The following is a 17,780-nucleotide window of genomic DNA, read 5'->3' as shown; positions in this document are numbered from 1 at the left end:
TAAGAAATGTCAAAGACAAGCCTACAGGTGAACGAGCGGGAAAGCCGAACTTCCATGACGCAGGTGACAAGTGTCCAGTAGAGACCGGTGTCTGCTCTCCCGCACCTCGGCCTCTCATCTAAGAAGACGGGCATGAACGGCCAGCCCGTCCCGCATTTCGTGATACCTACAGCTGAAGCTCGCCACCGCTACCCACCAGCTTTTTGCGGAGCCGTCTGCAGCTGGAACCGTGCTGGGAGAGCAGCGGGGCGGAGCTAGTTTTGCGCAGGCTCTGTGTGGGCGGAAAGGGCCGTCAGATTGCGCCTGCGCTCTCGTCAACCTTGCTCCGTTTCCGCGGTCGGAATACCAGACTGGGGATCCGGGCGGGATGGTGTTGCGATGTCAGGTAAGGGTGGGGCGCCCTCACAGGTGCATCTGCCCCCTTTCCTTCCTCCCTCCACGGACCCGGCCCAGCTCAGCCGGATCCTCATCGCAGCCACCTTAGTCGAGTCTTTCGTCCGGTGCCGCGCCCACTACCACCAGTGTTGCCCCTCCGGGCTGCGGAGGCTTTACTTGGGCTGCCCGAAGGAAGGTCAAGTTCTCTCCGCGAACTCTTGGTCTCCGAGGTGACGGCGTCACAGGTTTCTAAAGGCACCCTCGACTTCGCCCCCATGCTTCTATAATTATACGTTTTGGCAAAGACAGTTTTCAAGTTCATGCATTTAACTAAGAGTTCTTGTGGAAAAAGGTGCTTCATATATGCATTTGCAAACCCTTGATTATTTCCAAACCTCTAATTTGCACACTGGGACAGGTGGGTTATTTAATTGGTCGGATTTCTTAGATACCAGGCTGACGGCATAGGTTTGTCCTAGGAAATACCAGTTTAACCTGTATATCAAACCCACCTGCCTTTACAGAGTCAGGGTTTGTATGTTGCATAACTTAATCCTTGGCAGCTGGGTTCGATGTAATGTGGACTGAAATCAAGGGTCATATGACAAGCGTGAAAGACGTGTCTCATTTTTTTTGGTTATATGGAATTTATCTCTTGACTCAGACATCAGTTCACTGCTTAAGTGTTTATAAAAGATGCTATAATTTTAATGTCAAATAAAGGACAACTTAATGGTTTTTAAGAAGATACCGTTAGGGTTTTGTTGTGGCAGGTTTACATTCATAAAACCGAAAAGCATTTGGAAATTAATCTGAATTGTGCTTAAAACAAAGAGTTTTCAAAATTTGAACTTGTAATTATACTAACATTTTTTTGGGTGATTTAATTATTTCTAATTTATAAAATTTGTCTTTGATTAAAGTAATTGGAAAGAAAAGCTCACCGAGACAGAAAAGGTCTATTACTGTTACTGTTAAAGGCATTTCCTCTCCTTTTCAGGTTGAAGTGTTGTATTTTGCAAAAAGTGCTGAGATAGCAGGAATTCGCTCGGAGACCATTTCTGTGCCACAGGAAATAAAAGCATTGCAGCTGTGGAATGAGATAGAAGCACGACATCCTGGGTAGTTAAAAATTTGTAGAATGCATATGATTAGCACTTTTTAACATTGAAAAATGTGTAAATGATTAGAGAAAAAAAGCTAATTTTTATTTCCATGCTTAATGTCAAAAAGGGTCAGTAGACGTGTTTTTCTGGAACTGCTAATAAATTCTGGTATCTAAAAATGCACAATTTCTTAAAGAAAGCTAAAGATATTTTACTAATAACCACAGAGAGCTGGAATACTGCCAAAGGGACATGAATATATTTGCTTTTATAATTTATAAAATACTGAAAATGTGGGTTCTGCATTTTTATAACATTACATGGGATTGTTACAAATTAGGTTGAAAACTTATGCTTTAGTTTTATGTCCTGCCCCTTCTTTAGAGAACTCAAAATAGAAATTTCTAAGATTAAAAGAAAAGTGAAAGCTCACAAACTGTAGCTACTGCTGAATCGAGTTTTCATAGTATTTCATTTTTTTCTGGTTCTTAAAAATCTGTAATTTACTGCTTTTGTTCCTACCTCAGGTCCTTTTTTGCAATGAAGTATAATTATGGCTTATTTGAAGGAGTTCCAGGAATTTTAATTGTGTCACTTAAGTCTATAGGTTTTTTTTTTTTTTAAAGATTTTATTTATTTGAGAGAGAGACAGAGATAGCGAGAGAGAGCACAGGTGGGAAGGAGAGGGAGAAGCAGGCTCCCCACTGAGCAGGGGAGCCTGACATGGGGCTCAGTCCCAGGACCCCGGGATCATGACCTGAGCCGAAGACAGACGCTTAACTGACTGAGCCACCCAGGCGCCCCTGTATAGATTTTTAAACTGGGAAGTCCTAGTGCATTGTAAAAGATATTCCACAATGTAGGTTTAATGGGAAAAGTGTTTCTTGATTTCATCTTTTAAGTTTCTTTTTTTCTTTTCTTTTTTTTTTTCCCCAAGAACATGGGGAAGGGGCAGAGGGGGAGGGAAAGAGAATCTTAGGCAGGCTTTGCACCCAACGTGGAGCCCAACTCGAAGCTCGATTTCACGACCCCGAGATCATGACTTGAGTGGAAATCAAGAGTTGGGCGCTTAACTGACTGAGCCACCCAGGTGCCCCTTTGAGTTGCTCTTAAAGTGCCCTGATAATTGATGAAATGGGATGTGGCCTTGGTCCTGCTTTATCTTTAACCTTTTACCTGTTGGGAGACACTGGTTTTGTGGGAAAATTCTGAGATACACTTAGTATACTTGTGTACTGAGATCTCCTGGGGAGGGCATGTACTGATTAGGAAATCTCTCTTTTTTTTTTCTTGACCTGGTCTGAATGTTGTGTGATCTAGTTTTTTTTTTTGCTGGGGTTGGGTGGTTGTTTAAATCCCTGAGACACAACACTCATTAAAGAGTTGTTAGCAGTTTACTGTGTTCTTTGTGGTGAATAAGTATGTTCTTCAGGGGATATGTACTTTCGCTGCAGAATATGAATTGGTTTAATTAGTAACTGCAGGTGGTGCTTCATGAAGTAATATTTAATGTGATATTTTTAGTTGCAGCTGAAGAGATTTGAGGTCTAACACAACATTGATACTTCTAATTATACTTTTTTCCCTTCAGATTGGCTGATGTCAGAAATCAGGTGATATTTGCTGTCCGTCAAGAATATGTCGAGCTTGGAGATCAAGTCCTCCAGCTTCGGTCGGGAGACGAAATTGCCATTATCCCCCCCATTAGTGGAGGGTAGTGCTCATGAGCCACTTGGGTGTGTGAGATATGTTTTTTTTAACCAATTTTGTGGAAAAGGATCACATAGATGATAACTTGTATATGATTTGCTTTAAGTATATGCTTTTCGTAAGTCTGTGCCAGTAAAGAGTTGCTGCTATAATAGTTGATAGACTTATACATATATAAGTAGACAGACTTATACATATCTGTGTATCATCTCAACGTCTGTTCTCTTGTAAGCAGTTTAATTTTATGTCAGTTTGACATGTTCATTCTCTCCACTTGAAATGGTTTATTGAAATTATGTGTCAGGTACAGTGTTGGATGCTGGAGTATTAATATTCCTATTTTGCGGGAAGGAAAACTGAAATTCAGAGAAGTTAAAAGACTTGTCTATGATCACATAGCTAATAAATGGCAGAGCCAACATTTGAATTCAGATTATTGGATTCTCTACTTTTTCACAAATACATTTATTTATTTATTTATTTATTTATTTAATTTTTTTTTTTTTTAAGATTTTATTTATTTATTTGACAGAGAGAGATAGTGAGAGCAGGAACACAAGCAGGGGGAGTGGGAGAGTGAGAAGCAGGCTTCCTGCCGAGCAGGGAGCCCGATGTGGGACTTGATCCCAGGACCCTGGGATCATGACCTGAGCCGAAGGCAGACGCTTAACGACTGAGCCACCCAGGCGCCCTCACAAATACGTTTATTAATACAGGATAATAGCTCTCCTGGGTACAGAGAAATGTAGAAAGATTGCATAGTCAGGAAGTAAAAAGATCACTGTGCCTAACAAGAAAGCTTACCATTTTCCAGGTGTAAAGAAACAGCTTTATTATTATAGCTGTGTTGCAGGTAGCTCTAGGACCCAATGCATCTTCCCAAACAGCATAGTCTTTATCTAAGTAGGATGATGCATAAGAATATCTCTTAGTGTAGTCTGGAGAGACAGAATGAGGCTTAATTTATTGACAGTTGAAGAGCAAATAATGTAGAAATTAATGATTATCCCTAATTAAAAGTTTTTGGTAAGTTAGGAATGAAAAAAACCCCTTTCTTAATGTGATAGGGCTTTTCTCCAAAATCAAGAGTAAATACCATACTCAATGGCAAAACCTTGGTTTCAGTAAAGAAAGGAACATACCAAGGATGCCAGTTTATTTTTTTCACCTATTTTTTTCCTCTACTCTGCTGGAGGGCAGTGCCCCCAAAAGTGAAGAATATATATTGCAAAGCAAGTTACGGTAAAGACTGGATCTTTCTTAGTCCCACTATTTGGAAATAGTAGAATTTCTTGTCATATTTTTCTCAGTTTTACTGGGAAACTGGTAACCATATCACCACCATGATTTTAGAAAAATGCCATTTTCTTGAGTTTGGAATTTATTCAGAAAATAGTATGCTGCCATTAAAGGGGTGTGTGTGTGTGTGAGAGAGAGAGAGAGAGAGAGAAAGAGATTAAAGGTGTTCTTTGGAAAGCTTAGGAAGATTACTCAAACAGCATTATGTATTGTTTGAAGGTGTTTGACAGGATTTGTATCATGGGGTTTTTAGAATCCATGTCCCTATAGAATCAAGTTGTAGGAATTTGGTATGGTTCCAAGTTCATAGAGCATAGACCATGTTTGGGTTACCTATAAGTTCTTGTAAGAAGCTCAGGTGGCATGTACAGAAGTTGAAACATCTTAGAATCCAGTGGAATGTGAATGTTTGTGCTTTTCTTTTCAGTAGCTGGAAGTATAGGGAAAAGAACATTGGATTTAGTGGGAGTCCCTGACTGGAGTCACCTTGAATGGAGTCCTCAACTCCTCTGAGCCTTCTTTCTCAATGTGAATAAAATCCCTCAGGATTTATGATTATATCCAGACTCCTCATCCTGCAAAGCCCGACCTGCGTGCCCATTCTCAGCCCATCTGTTCCCTGCTTTGAACCCTGGGTTCCAGCGTCCCCTTAGATTCTGGAACACACCTTGGTCTTTCTTGTCCTAGAGGCTTTGCATTTGCCATTCTGTCTCTGCCTGGGGGCATTTTCCCGTTTCTTTTCTTTCTTTCTTTTTTTTTTTTTTTAAAGATTTTATTTATTTATTTGAGACAGAGAGAATGAGAGACAGCATGAGAGGGAGGAGGGTCAGAGGGAGAAGCAGACTCCCCGCCGAGCAGGGAGCCCGATGCGGGACTCGATCCAGGGACTCCAGGATCATGACCTGAGCCGAAGGCAGTCGCCTAACCAACTGAGCCACCCAGGCGCCCCATTTTCCCGTTTCTTTACAGGACTGCTTGCTTATCTTTCAGGTCTCACTTCTAAATACTCTCTCTTGAGAAAGGCTTTCCCTGATGCTCTTACACAGCCCTTCTTCCCCAGCACCCATGTTCTGTCTCAGAACCCTGTTTATGTTACCCCTGTATATAATTTTTCTCTCTTGCTTTGTTTCTCCATTCCTGTGTAGGTGCCCTGAGGGCAGGAGCCAGGTTGTTTGTTCCCTGGTCCTTGTCTAGTGCATGGGGTTGATCTCTTAGTGAGTATGTAATAGATGCTTGATGAATGAAATGAGAAATGCATGGCAAAGGGCTTTGTATGACATCTGGTGATAGGCACGCAGTTCATTTCCTTATTTCTTCAGTTACTTAACTGGATTATGTCTGGTTATAAAATGAGTCCAGTTCCTGTGGAGTCAGCATTGCTTTTGTTCTCCTTGTCTTCTTTTTGGATAAAGAAAAAGGCAGTTTGGGTGTGGTGCATGGAAATAGAGTGGTTAGAGGTGACATGCGTGTGGATGGAGTGTCGATGTCTGACCCACCCCATGATGGGAGAGAAGAGCCGCAATTCCAGAATTTGGAATAAAGTGGCACATGAGATGGATTACATTTTAAGTTGATCCTGTTAATGGTAAATTCCTTTTTATATTGTCCTTGATTCATTAGGAATATTTATAAACATGCTGGATTTTGCTAAAATTTTACACCTGCTTATTTTTATTATTCTATCACATCTAATGTACAAAAAATATAAATTGAAAAATAGTCTAAGTTGGGTGTTTTGCCTCTAATACCAATGTTAAGGTTTATTAATATCTTCTAGGGAAGAGCTGAAGGAAGTTGAAGAGTCAGCTAAAGAGATAATAAAATTCACCACTGAGAAGCTGTCCATAGATGAAGCCTCACAGTTGGTGATTTCTCCACTCTGTGGTGCAGTATCCCTGTTTGTAGGTGAGTTGTCATGTTCACAGCATCTGTTGACTGCATAAGACAAGAGAAATTAGCAAGTGTTTCCCACGCTCAATGTTAATAGAGGATTTTAAGATACTGAGAACAGTAAGCCAAGATTACCCATGGTGGTGGGTAGAAATTTTTTTGGTTCTTATTTTGTTTTAGTAATCTTCAGATTAACTTATATTAAAGGCATTAAAAGAGTAGGATAAAAGTCATTACGAGCAGGGAGAATTCTGTATTTTCCAAATATTGAGGGGGAAAAATGATAGTGATACTAACTTAATGATAATCCTGGGAGCATAATGTTTCCCATATTGGTTTGTCCTATGAGTATTTTTGGTATGCTTGCCTAATCAGTGTCATTTTATTTCTATATCTTTGTGATAATTATTTTTTCTTAAAGATTTTATTTATTTGACAGAGAGAGAGAGAGCACAAGCAGGGGGAGCGGCAGGCAGAGGGGGCAGGCAGAGGGGGAGGGAGAAGCAGGCTCCCCAACTGAGCAGAGAGCCCTGTGTGGGACTCGATACCAGGACCCTGGGATCATGATTGAGCTGAAGGCAGACGCTTAACTGAAGGCAGACGCTTAACTGACTCAGCTACCCAGGCGCCTCTATTTTTAATTTTTCTAACCAGGTTTTTGTTCTTAGAAAATTTGAAAGCATTTTTTAGACAAATCGGTATGCTGCTTGTCTTTTAAAAAATAATCCTCTTTTCTATTAATGTGTTGTTTCTATTGTAAGGAAAAACCTTATTTTAATATTTTTCTTTTTCTTTCTTTCTTTTTTTTTTTAGGGACTACAAGAAATAACTTTGAAGGGAAAAAAGTCATTAGCTTAGAATATGAAGCATATCTCCCAATGGCAGAAAATGAAATCAGAAAGATCTGTAGTGACATTCGGCAGAAATGGCCAGTCAAACACATAGCAGTGTTTCATAGACTTGGGTATGATTTCCTTTAGCAATTTAAACGTTAATTGCAGTTGTTTTCCATCTTTGTACTGATTCTGATTCTGGAATCTTCCATAGGAATCCTGTATTACCATGAGAGGAAGGTTTGTGAGTGATGCTGGCAGACAGAGTGGAGACACTCTGGGTGTTACATTGTAACATTTGGAGAGTGGCTGATGCTGTAACAAAGTCCAAATGTGCCAAAACTCCAAGCCCCCCCCCCCCCCCAGCACAGATGGCCTGTGCTAATGTGTGCTAAAGTCCTTAAGGCCTTTTAAAGAATTGTTTCATAGTCTGGACTCAGTTTGTATGACAAGTCTGTTAATAGATTTTTTTTTTTTATGTAAATGCCTTTGAAGGTCATTAAATTAATTTGTCTTTTCGTACCACTAAGAGTGGAGTTCCATGCTTTAAAAAGAACCCGGGAATAGAGACTCCATTCTGTTATTTTCCATTAGTTGCTATTTTATTATTAATAATTTTAATTTTATTAATTTTACCAATTCTATGATTATTTATTTCTGTTTAATATTTTAAATTCTACATTGTACTCACCATGCAGTAAGTTTGTGTCTCTAGGCATTATCTGGCACTGTGCCTTGTTTGAATCAGATAGAATCACTGAAAGGCCTTTTTCTCAGTGCCCATCAGACAGGTTTAATGGATCGATGCTAACAAATTAGCCACCACCTCAGCATCCCCTCTGCTGAATGCAATTTGGATCAATTACTGTTTTTTAACTAACCTGGAAGTTTATGTAAAACAGAACTGGATGTTTAGTTGTACGAATGTTTTACTGGAATTTTTTTTTTTTCATCTGTTTAGTAGATTCTTTAACTAGATTCAGAAGAAATGGCATTATTTTTTCTTCATTTTTGTTAAAGCTTAGTTCCAGTGTCAGAAGCAAGCATTATCATCGCTGTGTCCTCAGCCCATAGGGCCGCATCCCTCCAAGCTGTGAGCTATGCCATTGATACTTTAAAAGCCAAGGTGCCCATATGGAAAAAGGTAAGGAAATGTCTATTTTTGCCATTTGGACATGATTTTTCTCACAAATTTTTATTTTTATTTTTTAAATTTTATTTTATTATGTTAGTACCATACATTACATCATTAGTTTTTGATGTAGTGTTCCACGATTCATTGTTTGCATATAACACCCAGTGCTCCATGCAGAACGTGCCCTCTTTAATACCCATCACCAGGCTAACCCATCCTCCCACCCCCTCCCCTCTAGAACCCTCAGTTTGTTTTTCAGAGTCCATCGTCTCTCATGGTTCGTCTCCCCCTCCGATTTCCCCCCTTCATTTTTCCCTTCCTACTATCTTCTTCTTCTTTTTTTTTTTTTAACATATAATGTATTATTTGTTTCAGAGGTACAGGTCTGTGATTCATCAGTCTTACACAATTCACAGCACTCACCATAGCACATACCCTCCCCAATGTCCATCACCCAGCCACCCCATCCCTCCCACCCCCCACCACTCCAGCAACCCTCAGTTTGTTTCCTGAGATTAAGAATTCCTCATATCAGTGAGGTCATATGATACATGTCTTTCTCTGATTGACTTATTTCGCTTAGCGTAATACCCTCTAGTTCCATCCACGTCATTGCAAATGGCAAGATTATAGTTTTTGTTTTTTTTGTGTTTTTTTTTTGATGGCTGCATAATATTCCATTATATATATACACACACCACATCTTCTTTATCCATTCCTCTGTTGATGGACATCTTGGCTCTTTCCATAGTTTGGCTATTGTAGACATTGCTGCTATAAACATTAGGGTGCACGTACCCCTTTGGATCACTACATTTGTATCTTTGGTGTAAATACTCAGTAGTGCAATTGCTGGGTCATAGGGTGTCTCTATTTTCAACTTTTTGAGGAACCTCCATACTGTTTTTTAGAGTGGCTGCACCAGCTTGCATTCCCACCAACAGTGTAGGAAGAAGGTTCCCCTTTCTCTGCATCCTCACCAACATCTGTCATTTCCTGACTTGTTAATTTTAGCCATTCTGAGTGGCATAAGGTGGTATCTCTTTGAGGTTTTGATTTGGATTTCTCTGATGCCGTTTCTCACAAATTTTTAAAAGACAAGGAATAAGATTACATACAGATCTTGTATTCATGGGTCTTCCCTAACTCTATAGAATCATGTTTATTTGTGGAATAGGGTGTTTATGTAATGTTTCCTTTCCAGGGTTTGTTAAACATGAAAAGTACATGCCCCAAAGAATGCATGGCACAGATTAGGTCTCAATAGATAGTAACAACTAGAATTCCTAGTCGGGACTGGTCCCATTGGTTCATATATGAATTCATTTTCTTTGGATTAGAATTCCTTTGAATTTCTTTTGGAGAGTGGGAATAATTCATGGCTATTTAGGCAATAGCTAAAACAGAGATTTCTGGGGGCGCCTGGGTGGCTCAGTTGGTTAAGCGACTGCCTTCGGCTCAGGTCATGATCCTGGAGTCCCGGGATCGAGTCCCGCATCGGGCTCCCTGCTTGGCGGGAAGTCTGCTTCTCCCTCTTCCGCTCCTCCCTCTTGTGCTCTCTCTCTCTCTCACTCTCTCTCTCAAATAAATAAATAAAATCTTTAAAAAAACCAAAAAAAACCAGATTTCTGAAGGCAAAAGAGCAAAGAACTTCTTTTTAGGAAAAGAAAAGGGTGGGGTATTGCCTCCGGAGAAATTGCATAGTGAGTGGATTTTTAAAATGTAAATAGGAAATTCTAGCTCATTTTCTGTCAACACATCAAACCAATCAAGAAGAGCAAATCTCTGGTTAAAGAGGACATTCTGAAGGGATGAAAAGACCCAACTCCCTAATTTCTTCCCTGGTGTAGTAACAACAGTGGGATTATTCTGAATTCTCAAACTTCTGATTGCACTTAAGAGCGTAGAATTGCCTACAACATTTTGGCTGGTGGCAAAGCTGAGGAATGAATTAGCCGCTCAGATCAGAAGGCCAGAGCAGAGGACCAGAGGGTGAGTCTTTCCTAGGAGGCTACCACCTCAGTCAGTGGTGGAGACAAGCAAATGTGGGACTCTGACCCAGGGCCTGTGAAATTCAGTGACCCTATTTTCTGAATAAAAACTGAAACCCATTCTTATAAGGGGATACTTTGGGATTTGAAGATAGGATATGTGAGAGAAAACTGTCCTGGTGCTTAGTGAAGCTCAGATAGATGGTGGCTTTGCTATGAACAAAGCTGCCACAATTTTGATGGACTACATGAGGCCGTTTCCTGAATAGAGTGCAGTAGGAAGAGCATTGTACATTGAGTTGTGAGCTCGGGTGGCAGAGGTAGTTTTCTTTACCAGGGAGGAAGAAGGGACAGCCAGCTGACAGAAAGTAGATGAGAGGGTAGACCTCCAGAATAAGAAAGTGGGCAGGAGTTAGGGCATCATCTCATTTTTATACTTGGAGGACTAGCTGAGCTTTCTATTTACTTTTCTGTGTGTGGAGGGTGAGAAGGGTATACAGGTGTTCAGAGGAAAGTCGAATTTGGATTTCTGTCCCTCAGGAATAGATCTGACAGGAGAGTGAGAAGAAAAAGTGATACATTCTTGTTCCCCTCCCTTCCAAGAAGTATCTAAATTCTTGTGGGGTTCTAGTCCCACCTGTGCTTTGAGATCATTAGTGATCTAGGCAAGGTGTAGGCGGATAGGTGGGGCACACACTCACAGTTGTTGGTAGGGTGCAGCCCAAACCTACTTAGGACCTTCTGTGGGTGGTCACTTAATTTCACACCTAGTGGAAATACCCCTTCTGCCTACGGAAAAACATATTTAGAAATGTTGAAGTAATAGATGTGTTTGGAAAGAAAAAAAATGTTTACAACTAATGATCTTCCATTTTCCCGGCATGAACTTGCTCAGGTTGTCTCCCGACATGGTCCCGAATGGAATTGTTTATTCCATTCTGTGGTTGTACCTTGTCTTGTTAGATCTTCTTGTCTATTGTTTCTCCCACTGGATTGGGAGTCCTTAAGTGTAGGCAACATGTTTATTCATTTTTCTACTCTTAGTGCCTCATACAAATGTTTGTTGGATTGTTAGAAGAGTAGCAGATTTAAACAGATGTGATATTCATTTGCCTGAATTATTCAGAGGTAGTTGAATTTTTAAGCCACTCTGTTTTGAATACCTGTTATGGTTCTGTTTTTCAGGAAATGTATGAAGAATCATCATCATCTTGGAAAAGAAACAAAGAATGCTTTTGGACAACCAGTGATTAAGTCATACATTTTTTAAAGAATACTAAAATTAAATTTGGTAAACCTCTGTCTTTAACCATATTTTGATTTTTCTTTCCCAGAAGTTAGGATGGTTTAATGAAGTACAGTCTCTTATGTTACACCAGTACAATGTGACAAAAGGGAGACAAAAAGCAAGTGGGTGTTCAGGATGAGGGCTTATGCAGGAACCGGAGATAGAGGAGAGGCTTTAGGGAAAAAGCGGGAGAGTAATTGAAATGTGAGGGGAGATGTTGGTGGTAGACATACTCTTCCATGAAGTAGGAATTTCAGATTACATAATGTTTTAAGTGTTTTCCAATGAGAAGCAAAATGAAAAGGATTTTATTTTCTTTGAAGGTAATAGTAGATGGTCAATGAATGAAGTACTTTATGATTTTATGGGTGGTTTTGTCCTTTGAATATGATATTAGAGTCACAATATATTTCAGTTTGTTGTGAGAAGTAGTGGTCAAGAAGCCAGTACTTTGAGTCTTGATCTCCAATCCCTGAGCGAACCTATTGGAGAATTTGCAAACGGATTCCTGGATGTCTTTCCATTTTCCACTGCCACATCTCTCATCCAAGCCAGTACTGCATGTCTCTTGGACTGCTGCTCTGGCCTGACAGTCCCCTGCTGCTGTTCTGCCTCCCGCTGAGTCACTGCATCCTCCTTGGAACCTTCTGAGAGCCAGTCCCATCCTAGAACCCCCACTGTCCTCTCCGTGGCCCACAGTCTGTGATTGGGCTCCCCCCTGCTCCTCGCTTGCTCCAGGCACCCCTGCTTTGCTGTGGCTGGTCTGCAACAAGCTTAGTTTGTCGTAGGGCCCTTACTTGTTCCTTTATCTAGAATGCTCTTCCTCCAGGTATTCCCACAGTCTGCTTCTTCACTTTATTTCAATCCCCGGTTACATGTTATCTCCTCAGAGAGCCTTCTCTGGCTATCCTATTTCAAACTGGAGTCCTGGTCCCTTACTCTGCTTTCTGCCTTGTTGTGGCCCTTAATGCTACCTGATGGACTGTATCTGTTAGTTTTCTCCATCACTGGACTCTAGACTTCCTGAGGTCAGGGGATCTCTGTCAAATGTCCCCACCACTACCATGGACTGGAAAATGCTGTTGGTGTTAAGTATTGTGCCCCAGATTAAACACACCTGGCACATGTGTAGCTGTTGTGTGAAGGTATCTGGCTGAATGCATGAGTGGGTGGGTTTCCGCTCTGCTCCTGTACTCTGCCGTCTGCAGAGCGCGGAAGTTGTGAGAGGTCTCTTGAGGCGGGAGTGATCTGTGATGTAGTTCGTAGCTGACCCGGCAGAGGGCAGCAGAGCCAGGGCTACAGTAAGAGCAGCTTGAGTCCGCTGTTTAGTCTGTTCCTTTTCTTTTGCAAAGAACCAAACTTTCAGTTTAGTTAGCCTTTTTCTTTAAGTTAGGGTTGGAGTGGTTCTTAGATGAACAGTAGTGTCTGGCTTTGAGGAAGATTATTTCCAGGGCCTAATTGGTACCTGAATTTAAAATATTGAGGGGTTATGATAGGATGAGGATGGAATTTTTAAAAATGCTGTTTATAGTTTTTAAAAAGTGATGTAGAATAAGTAGGAGGAATTTTAAAAAATGAGTAAATATAAAATTTTCCAATTTGGGACAAAGTGGTAGCCTTAAAATATAGATCTGTTCTGTGACAAACCTCATGTTCTTTTTCTTCATAGTTGTATTTTAGTGTACGGTACATACCAGACACACTCACTGGTGGTAGTCCCGTGGTAAGCCGCCCTGACAGCTTGGTTCACCAGAACTGAGATGGGCAAGGTTGAGGAAAGCGTTTGAGAGGTCACCTGATCTGGGAATGGGACACGCTTGTGCATCGATGTAGATGGAAGCATGTGCCACCCAACCTTTGCATTAATGTGCCGTCTCTACAGTGAAGGCCAGTCGGTAAGCTTGCTCTGTATCTTTCCTAACACATAATAACTTCAGCATATTTAATCCTTAAAATGTTTAAACCCTCCTGCTTACTACTAAACCTTAAAAAAAAAAACAACCAAACAAACAACTTCAGATGACTGCTTAGGCAAGTTGCAACAGTTGGCCAACGTTTTTTCCTCTCTCTTCCAAGCACACATTTTATTTCACGTGAGAAGTTGTGCTTTAGAGCAGTGCTTCTCAGACTTTACTATGTAATGTAATATGAGTCATCTGGGGATCTTGCTAAACTTCCCACTGGCGTTCAGTAGTTCTGGATGGCACTGAGATACGCATTTTGTAATAGGCTCCAGGTGATGCAGTGCTGCTTATTTGTGGACACACATTGCGAGGCAAGGTTTTACACCTAGTCCTTAAACCATGAAGGTAGTTTAAGGTTCTTACAGAACATCCTGTGGTCACTGCTAGTAATTTAAGAGATTAGTTACATCCTTCCAATTCTTACTTTGCTTCAGAACACGTTCAAGACTCCATCAGAGTGTGTAAGATAAATACAGTGAAATAAATATACGAGCCATAAAATTAAAAGTCCAAAGTAATAGAACTTTATTTTCAAAGCTATTTTAATTATAATAATGTGGTATAAAGAGTGTTTACAGTTAAATAACACTTTTGCTTGATTCTCATATTTGAGTTTTTCTCATATGAATGTTGATTACTTTTCCAATTCGATTTGTTTCTCAGAAATGAATTGTACAATTAGATGAACATGCATACATTTTTATATTTTTTGTGGAGAGAAAAAAGGCAAAAACCAGTTAATTACATCTTAAAGATTTATACTTTACATGAAGGAAAATATCCAAGACAGTTTCTCTTTAAAAAATATACAATTCTAACATAGTTGTGCAATATATACATTTTTGACTTTGCCAAAATCCAGTACAGATGAAACCATCTTTTTGTATTTACATATGGCTACATTTTCATTAAGGTTCAAAGACGTGGTTAACATTTTTATTTCAAATTTTACCCTCATGTTTATCTTTTACCTTTAGATGTTTAGCCTTTCAAATTGTTTATAATGGGTATGCTTAATGTACATGAGGGGCATAATCCCAAAAAGTCATGGGTACAGGTATTTTCTGTGTGCAAACTGAAATACCAAAGATGGGCCAGGGTGCTCAGTTTGAGGGATCCTGCTTTCTGTTTAATGTCTTGAGATTTTTAATATATTAACTTATAGCTGCATATCAGAATAGATAAATACATTATAAAATTATACCTTTACAATAGCTTTTAGTATAATCACTTGTGTGATTATGATAAATTGGTTTTAGTTTTCATTTCACAGTTAATAGATAACTTCTATTTTATAAAAAGAACACTGCCAGCTAGAAAAAATTTCTTTCTAGTTGGGGAGTTCTTTTGCTGCTAAAATGAATGATGCACCATTTCAAGTCTTAAGGCAGCTTCCTCACAAACTATTTTACTATTTTCTAAATGGCTTATGTGGCAGCCATGCACAAAGCAACTGTTTTTAATCACATTCTACAGATCTTGTCTATATACCATTTATGAAATGGAAACTTTAAGATGGTATCTTTTAAGCCCCATATTATACTTACTTTTAAAACAAAAGTGTGGCTGAATAGGAATACATAACTTTATTTCAAGCAGTGGGTTTTGTTTTAATTTCTTGGATAAATCCTCGCCTTTGCTTAAAAGTGCTTGAGAAATACTAGAGCCCTGCCTCAAATTTTGATCTGATGATGGAAGTTGTGTATTTATATTAGGCCACTTGCTCTTAGTGTATTGGGGTTCTCAGTTGGGTGATTTTGCCTCCCAGGAGGCGTGATACAATGTCTGGAGATATTTTTTGATTGTCACATCTTGGGGCAGAGGATGCTCCATGCCAGGGATGCTAAACATCCTACAAGGCACAGGACAGTCCCCTGCAAGAATGCATTACCTGGCCCCTCACGTCAGTAGTGCCCAGGCTGAGAAACCCTGCCCTAGGGTAATAAATGGTACAGAGACCAGTGGCTAAGTTTTTAGTTTGTAGTAACCCAGCTACTTCATGGAGACAATGCTGCCAAGGTAGATTACCTAAGCCACGGCTTGGCCAAGGCTCCCAAATTCACCGTGGGTTTTAGTGCTTCTGTAAGAAAGGAATGACCTGCTAGAATTCCTTGTGTAGCACCCTGAAGAACTAGTATGTATATGTGTACAGTAGTTAGATGGTTTATTAAATACTCTATCAACTTAGTGATGTTTTTCCTCTACTCTCAGAAGTTTTGGACTCAGAGTCCACACTGCTGTACTAAGAATTGGGCTCTAGCACATCTAGAGAATACCATGGTTTTGTTATAAACCCCTGACATTTTATGGCTAATTCCCCCCCCCCCCCCCCGTTTTGCTTTGTCAAATACAAAATAAATCACTAAACAGTGTAGATAGCTTGAGATAGCTCACAGGAGTTGGGCCAGGAGGGCAGTCGGGACCAGATGCACACGGGCATATGCCTGTTTTCAAAGTCAGGTTTTTGGAGGATTGTTATTACAAGAAATCCAGATCATAGCCTTTTAAAGCTAAAAGCATTGCTGCTGAACTCCAACCCAGTCTTCCCATTTTCTAATGCAGACACTGCAGTGTATAGTCCCTTTGCCTTTCTCCCAGTCCCTTCTGGAGAATGTGTGGGCTCAGAAACAAAGTGCAGAAGGAGAAATGGGTGGTGTATCGCCAAGACAGTTCATTTACATCAGTGACTGGGATGCTCGTTAGAAAACAGACTAATGGGTTTCATCCCTGTCTGACCAAATAAATGTCTCAGGAGTTGGGACCAACAGGCTACCTAGGGATCAAACTTGCCCAGGTGGGAGTCATTCGTCTGGAAGCTTAAGTCCTCCAGCAACACACAAACCCAGAGGGTATAACTGCTAATTTGGTGGTTTCCAATATCTCCTTGTAGTTTCTTGCAAATTCCCGTGTTTTTTTTTTTTTTTTTTTTTTAAACTGCCTGAAATTCCAACAATTAGAAATTCACTCTGGCTTATTTTTCTTACTTGTTTACCAATAAATGAAAATAGCTCCCTGGAGTTAAGGAGATTATTCACATAAGTATGTGAGATGATTTTTCGTCCTCATCCCTGGAGGTATGAGGGGAGCAGCTGCCCCCAAGGAATGGGAGACTGGGCCAAGGGCCAAGGGAAGGTGGTTAACTCTGGATGACTGGATGGGAAGTGCCTCAGGGAGCTTCTAGAAGATGGGGGCACCAGGAGGTGGGAGAGTGGCTTGGTCCGGAAGGAGGAAGGATGCCAAAGAAATTACTCATCTTCTGAAAATTCAAACTAGGTCCCTGCCAGCCAGTCAAGTTAGCAAGTTGGGCATCCTGAAGGAGAAAGGCAACTTCCTACTTCCTGTAGCATAGGCTGGGCCTCTAGCAGATAGGATTTTACCATAAACGTTGTGATATTATGGATTTTAAACAAAGTTTTGTGCTTTGGCCTCTAAATTACTACCCCCTCTCCACCCTTAAATGGAAGTTTTTTTCTCCAGAAAGCATACTCTGGGCTCCTACCAGGTATCCAGGCGTGTTTTGATAAGTACATCCTAGCAAACAAGGGACTGAGAAGGCAGCTGCAGGCTGACAACAGCAAATTTTACCCTACTTTATTAAGAAAATTATCACTTTAACTTCTGTGGCAGCTTTGGATGAGCAGCATAAGTTGAAAACCTGTGTTGTTTTCTCCCCATCAACATCAATAGCCAAGCTAATTCTGTGTCTATGTGAAGTCCTTCCACTTTTGTTGTTACTGTTTAAAAACAATCATTTTCAATGATTGGGGTTCCCCCTCCAATCTGAGAAAGGTTGTATTTTTCTTTAAGACTTCTCATGTTTGTAAGCATTTCATTTTTCTGACACAATGCACATTATAATGTAAACTCTGGACCAGCCAATGGAAAGATACCACTTTTCCTCCCATATAAAATAAGTCTTTTACCCTTTATACTCCTAGCCACCCCCCCGCCCCAATTTCTTCTTTCCAAACTGACCTGCAGTTTTTGTAAAATATCAGGCTAGTTTACCTATTACACATAAAACACAGATTTAAAAAAAAAAAAAATCCATTCATGCAAATTGCAGACCCAGGCTGCATGCTGCCCGGAGACTGGGGGGGCGCTCAGCTGCTGAGTTCCGTGGTCTCGTCAATCTCATCTGCATTTTTGGACATTTTTTCATATTTTCTTTTGAAGAAGCCGAGCTGTA

General features: G+C 40.3%; 2 protein-coding genes across 3 annotated transcripts in view; one reads left to right on the top strand and one right to left on the bottom strand.

Annotated features, from left to right (window-relative positions):
- Window positions 1-285: 285 nt before the first annotated feature.
- Window positions 286-11,593, top strand: LOC118006812 (molybdopterin synthase catalytic subunit). Of its 2 annotated transcripts, none has more exons than XM_034999612.1 (7): window positions 286-385; window positions 1,376-1,497; window positions 3,073-3,217; window positions 6,268-6,395; window positions 7,194-7,344; window positions 8,234-8,357; window positions 11,525-11,593. In XM_034999612.1, the coding sequence occupies exons 3-7, from the start codon at window positions 3,120-3,122 to the stop codon at window positions 11,591-11,593; spliced, it is 570 nt and encodes a 189-aa protein (XP_034855503.1). In that variant the 5' UTR covers window positions 286-385; window positions 1,376-1,497; window positions 3,073-3,119. The 2 variants fall into 2 exon arrangements, with proteins under 2 accessions (XP_034855503.1, XP_034855504.1); XM_034999613.1 differs by lacking the exon at window positions 286-385 and adding an exon at window positions 464-793.
- Window positions 11,594-17,492: 5,899 nt separating this feature from the next.
- LOC118006810 (integrin alpha-2) overlaps window positions 17,493-17,780 on the bottom strand; it is a 101,826-nt gene continuing 101,538 nt past the window's right edge. Inside the window, exon 30 of the mRNA XM_034999611.1 lies at window positions 17,493-17,775. Coding sequence (XP_034855502.1) covers window positions 17,695-17,775 — 81 coding nt within the window. The 3' untranslated portion in view covers window positions 17,493-17,694. The remainder of the gene's footprint in view (window positions 17,776-17,780) is intronic.

This window comes from Mirounga leonina, unplaced genomic scaffold (assembly GCF_011800145.1).
Source record: "Mirounga leonina isolate KUSES-001 unplaced genomic scaffold, KU_Mleo_1.0 Mir_99, whole genome shotgun sequence".
Lineage (NCBI taxonomy): Eukaryota > Metazoa > Chordata > Mammalia > Carnivora > Phocidae > Mirounga > Mirounga leonina.
Note: the sequence above shows the minus strand (reverse complement) of the source record. Positions and strands in the feature narration are given on the sequence as shown.